This window comes from Lynx rufus, unplaced genomic scaffold, assembly GCF_022079265.1.
Source record: "Lynx rufus isolate CCGP_SWC_20201006 ecotype Redwood Valley unplaced genomic scaffold, mLynRuf1.p SCAF_7, whole genome shotgun sequence".
Taxonomy (NCBI): Eukaryota; Metazoa; Chordata; class Mammalia; order Carnivora; family Felidae; genus Lynx; species Lynx rufus.
In genome coordinates this window covers 41887851-41893493 of record NW_025814889.1, presented here as the reverse complement: position 1 = coordinate 41893493, position 5643 = coordinate 41887851, and the positions used below count along the sequence as shown (strand labels likewise).

Here is a 5643-nt window from a genome sequence, read left to right as displayed (position 1 = left end):
GGAAGCTAGGGGGCAGCAGGGCACAGACAGAAAGGAGCCTGCCGCCCACACTGGTCCATACAGCAGACCTGGGCAGACCTCAACCCGGGTGGCTGAGGTGGGGGACTTGCAGAGGCTTCTCGTTTGCTCTGGAGCCGGGCGTCCTCACTCTCTCTCTCATTCCCAACCCATCCCCGCTACTGCAGGATGACGTCAGCACAGCCAGGCGAGGATTGATGGGGTCGCTGGCCAATCGGGTGGCGGGGGGGGCCCAGGTGCTGCAGGGCGGGGGAGGGAGCCAATGGGACTGGGGAGCAGGGGCGGGAGAATGTGTTAGGGCTTTTTCCCTAGACTGCAATTTGCGGGCGCAAGGGAACTGCGGGGGCTGGGGAGGAAGCTGGAAAGCCGTAGAGGGGGTGGGAAATAAGAGGGACCTTGGGAGAATCGAGAAGCTAGATGCCCGGGGGAGGGAAGGGGAGACGTCAACGAAGACCTGAGCGAGGCGAGGAGGGGCACTATTCACGTCACCCCACCACCACCACCACCAGCAGCTCTGCATTAACCTCTTTTCACAGCCCTTTCCAACAGCAGGTTCCTGCTGCGTGCCTCCCGGGAGCCCGTGAAGCAAAACCCAGACTAAACCGGAGAGATTGTAGCATTTCAGTTTCTGGCCCCAGTATCTGAGGAAACCACGGGATGGTCAGCAGGGAGGTGGAAAGAGTTCCGGGACTGGAGGAAGAGTGTGCTGTTTGTGTACCCCCCAACACACACACACACACACCTGTGGAAACAAGTCACTAGCAGGTGGGATTTTTTTCCATTGCCTAGGCTCTCTGCCTCCCTCTCCCTGCTTTTCCCACCTTAAACCATGATGAACCAATCCAGCTGATTCTGAAGCCAGGGAAGTTGGTAGGTCTGAGAGAGAGAGAGAGAGAGAGAGGGAGAGAGAGAGAGAAGGGGGTAGGGGGTGGAGGCGAGGTACACAATAATTTAGGCAGCCCCAGCCACGGGAATACATCTGGTAAGCATGGGCTGTCCAAAGACTGGGAACTGGGGGGTGATGGTTCCATCAGTGACTTCAGAGGGAGAGGGAAACCCCTGGGTCCCAAGCCAAAGAGTAGAAAATTCTCCAAAATAGCTAACCAAACTCCTCCCTCACTTTCTGCTCTGGACTTTGAACCCAATACCTCGCGCTGACAACCCTCTCTGTCCTTGGGAAGAGCACTATTGGACAAAGAGTTTGGAATCCAGAGTTGGGGCCCCAACTCGGTGAAGCTGTCTGAGGGAGTTGTGGGAGGCAGCACTGGAGAATTCTCTTCACGGTGGCTCCTGGCCAGCTGACTGTCACCCCTTCTTTCCCCACCTCTTCCCCCTCATACCTTTCGGGATCCCTGACTCAATCCCAGGATCTCAGGATATTGTTAGAACTCGTCCCTGGATGAGTCTGGAAGCTCCCCCCGCCCCCACCACACAGCAGGACCGGACCTCTCTCAGGGGAGACTGCCCCCCTCAGAGCTCTGGAACAGTTCCCAAACCTGCCAGAAATGGGCTGGAAGCCAAAACTGACCTTCGAAAAGGGTCAAGTCTTGGATGACAGACAGCCCCAGATACTACCTCAGGTTCCTTCCTCAGGAAAAGCCGAGGTCAGGCACAAAGCTGCCAAGTTCTTACCCCTCCCTCAGGCTGCAGGCACCAGTCCCAAACTCATCATGGGGGGAGGGGGGAAAGTCTGGTAGGAGCTCTTATTGCACCAGGGCCCAGCCCTATAAAAGCCCTGGTAAGCACAGACCTTTACGCAGCCTCTGTGTTCGAGAGTGGTGTGTGTGTGTGTGTGTGTGTGTGTGTGTGTGTGTGCGTGCGCGCGCGCGTGTGACTGTGTGTGTGTATAGAGGCTGGCCTGGAGTCTCTCAACCTCACCTGCCAGACAACATCTGCTCCCTCCTCATCCTGTCTGCTGTATTCTCCTGAAATTTCCATCTCCATCTTGGCCAGCCCAGACAATGCCTCCCAACCTCACCGGCTACTACCGCTTTGTCTCGCAGAAGAACATGGAACATTACCTGCAAGCCCTAAGTAATGGCCTCACCCCTCCCCCAGGCCCCATTCACTCCCCTTTTTCCCTTTCCCTTCCTTCCTCTCTGTCCCACTGAGAAGGAGGAGTGCTGGGGTTAGAAGCTGTGGAAAGGCTCAGGTGGGGGCAGGTGAGCTGGGATCCGTTTCTAGCCAGGAGCACTGGTAGGAGAGTCAATCTCTAGTCTTACACCCAGCTAAAGGGAAGCTCACAGCCCCAAGGTACTGCTGCAGGAGGGAAGTTCCTGGCTGGCTGGTGGGACCCCTGCTAAGAGCTAGCCCCCCACAGACATCGGCATGGCCTTGCGGAAGATAGCGCTGCTGCTCAAGCCAGACAAGGAGATTGACCATCAGGGCAACCACGTGATAGTCAAGACCCTCAGCACCTTCCGCAACTACATTTTGGAATTCGATGTGGGAGTTGAGTTTGAAGAAGATCTAAGGATCGTGGATGGACGAAAATGCCAGGTACTTTTCCCAGGGGTTTGGGGGAGGGCATGTGGGAGAGCAGATAGGTGCCTCTTAACAGTCTGAGGCAAAACTAAGGGACCTCTCCCAGCCAGAGAAAGTGACCACCACAGCAGGCTGCAGAATCCCCAAGGTAACAGTCACCGGGTGCTTCCCCCAAACCACTCTCTCCTGCCCCCTCTTATCACCAGCTAAAGGACAAAAAGAGCAGGTCACCTTCAGTCCAAAGAAGAAATATTTGCTCACCCTCTAGCCTGTGACACAGTTGGTCAGTGCAGAGTCTCTTTTCCCTTAGCCTCTCTGACTCCACTCTCTTCTATTTCTTTCTGTTTCTCATGCCGTCTTTTTGGTCTTTTTTGCAGACCCTAGTTCCCCTATTAACCCCTTTATCTGGGGTTCCCCCCCAGTGTTTTGTTCTTGACTTTGTCTCTCTTGTCTGTACACAGCCATCAGCTAAATCATCTATACCCATGCATTCTGCTACCATCTATAAACTGTCCTTAACTTGTATTCTCCAGCCAGATCTGTCTCCCGAACTTCAGGGTGAAGCTTTCATCTGTCGGACAATGTTTCCATCTGCACGCGCCAAGCTCAAATCCAAATTCATTATCTTCCTACCCAAACCTATTTCTGCTTTTATATTTACTGCCTTTGTTAATGGTGACAACCAGGCAGACCAGAGACCTGGGAATCACAGTCAACATGTTCTGTTCCCTTACCCCTTCGCCCCAACACACTCACACACATACACACACACACACACACACACACCCCACATCTAGTTGGTCAAGAAATCCTTATAACATCTACACTGTCTGATATAGTTGCTACTAGCCATATACAGTTATTGAACACTTGAGATGTAACTAGTCCAAACCGAGGTGTGTTATAAGTATAAACACATAGTGAGTTTTTTAAGACAGTACAAAAAAAATGTAAAACATCTCAGTAATTTTTATTTTAATCACGTGCTGAAATTTTAGTGTTTGGGATATTCTAGGTTAAACAAAATATGTCATTAAAATTAATTTCACCTGTTTCTTCTTCCTTTTCTAATGTGGCTTCTAGAAATCTTGCAGTTACATATGTGACTTACGTTCATGGCCCATTTTACTTCACTGAACATCACGATCCTTCCTAGCCTTTCTTGCGATTACTACCTTTATTTAAGCCCTCTCTTCTCGCCTGGTGCCCGAAATTGGCCCTCAGGCTTAATCCTCCTCTAATCTACTCTGCATGCTATAGCCACAAGGATTCATCTAAAATGTAAAAGTGACCATGAATTAAACCCTTTCAGTGACAATCCATTATGTTCCAGATGAGGTCCATGGAATACAAGGGTCTTTTCCACAAACACCCTAGTTTAGAGCCTCTTACAACTACTTGACCTTCTCTCTTACCTCTATCTGTTCCTTTCCTTGCTGGAAATGTCCCAGTATCTCCAATCTAACTAACCCCTCGCTTCCTTGAAGACTCAGCTCTTCCCCAGCGCTTGCCTGGCCTCGTAGACACCTGTTTCCTGCTCAATCTGATCAAGATTCTCAGCACCTTGGTTAGCAAGGCCTATTCTATAGGAGGGTTTAAGAAATGCTGATTGGAATACCAGGCCCGCCCCACTCTGATGGGGGAGGGGGGGGTGATTCTTTACTCTCAGGGACACTTCAGCTGTCCTTGAAACTGAGAAAGAGGAGAGATTCCCTGGTGGGACTCCCAACCAATCTCTCTTCTTTCCCAAATGACCTTCCAGGCCAGCTGGAAGTATCCCAAGGACCAAGTCTTTGTTCTTCATCACCCACCACCCAATTTTACCCCTGGTTTATCCTGCTCCATCCCTGCCCTACCCTAGTAGTCACCATAGACAAACTATGGCCTCAGTAGCCTGTAGGAGTTGGCAGTGGGGGTGGGGGGGTCATGTTGAATCAAAACCACCCTCTCACTCAGAATGAAGAGGCTGGAGCAAGACAGTATCTGCTGCAGTGTGAAGCGGGGCAGCCCAGAGTGAGTTGGATGCATTTGGGGTGTTCTGCCTCCAAATCTTCCCTTATTCTTGCTTTCCCTATAGACCATAGTAACCTGGGAGGAGGAGCAGCTAGTATGTGTGCAGAAAGGGGAGGTCCCCAACCGAGGCTGGAGACACTGGCTGGAGGGAGAGAAACTGTATCTGGTAAGCTCGGTGAGGGCTGGGAGAGGGGTTTCATCCCCCTACTTGGGCTAAGACACATCCCCTTGCCGAAATCAAAGCAGTCTCCTACTCCACTCTCTGCCCCCCTCCAAGGAAGGCAAGCAAGAAAGGAAAACAAAAGCACTGGGAAGAGGAGAGAGAGGAGGAAATAGAGGGGCCAGTTGGGCCCCTGGCTACAAATCAGATGAATGTCCATAAATCATGACTGGAGAGATGGAGACTTAGCCGTTTCACATTCTGTGACCCAGCTTCCTTCCTTCCTCTGGGGTGAAAAGTTGAAGGTTTGGGACAATGATACAATTCCCCATACATCAAGCACTCCGACTGCTGTATCCTGAAGGATTAAATGGGGCTCCAGGACCTCAAGAAAGGAACTCTGGCTGGCAAGAACCTTCTTTCTCTCTCCTCATTATTCCTACTGTGTCCCCAGGAACTGACTGCAAGGGATGCAGTGTGCGAGCAGGTCTTCAGGAGGGTCAAATAGCCAGAGAGGAGCTGAGGGGCCCTCCAGACTGCACTGGTCCCCAGGCTCCTCCTGGGGAGGAGGCCTTGTACCCCTTCAAGCCAGATTGTTCCAGGTCAGCAGTCCCTTTTTTTGGGCCACTTACTCTCCCTCCAGGTCCCTCCTCCCTCCTCCCCATGTTAATCTATAACTTGTAGCCCCCAGGCCAAAGTCTTTTGTCACACTCCACTGCCTCACATCTGGTTCAAGGCCTGGCCTCCTGGATGAAAGAAACCGGCAAAGGGGAAAGACCCCTTGAGAACAGTGGATCTCAACTGTCTTCATTTCATTTGGTTTCTTCTTTTCCATCTAAGAAAGAACTAAGCTTTGAGCATTTGAGGACTAGTAAGAACTCTTCCTGGTGAAACTTCTGGAAAACTGAGTTGGGTTCAAGAATGTAAACAGGAGCTACTGGTAGAGTTGTTGTTGTTGTCTGTTTCCT

General features: G+C 51.4%; 1 protein-coding gene across 1 annotated transcript; it reads left to right on the top strand.

Annotated features, from left to right (window-relative positions):
* Nucleotides 1-1979: 1979 nt before the first annotated feature.
* On the top strand, nucleotides 1980-5183 carry RBP5 (retinol binding protein 5). The gene is made up of 4 exons (XM_047064966.1): nucleotides 1980-2052; nucleotides 2339-2517; nucleotides 4580-4681; nucleotides 5130-5183. Exons 1-4 carry the CDS (start codon nucleotides 1980-1982, stop codon nucleotides 5181-5183), a joined length of 408 nt encoding a protein of 135 aa, XP_046920922.1.
* Nucleotides 5184-5643: the final 460 nt, after the last annotated feature.

Bases quoted from the DNA above. Each gene is read 5' to 3' on its own strand.
- RBP5 (XM_047064966.1), top strand. From the start codon at position 1,980: ATGCCTCCCAACCTCACCGGCTACTACCGCTTTGTCTCGCAGAAGAAC. The intron at 2,518-4,579 runs GTACTTTTCCCA...CTTTCCCTATAG, and splicing joins TGGATGGACGAAAATGCCAG to ACCATAGTAACCTGGGAGGA. The intron at 4,682-5,129 runs GTAAGCTCGGTG...CTGTGTCCCCAG, and splicing joins AGGGAGAGAAACTGTATCTG to GAACTGACTGCAAGGGATGC.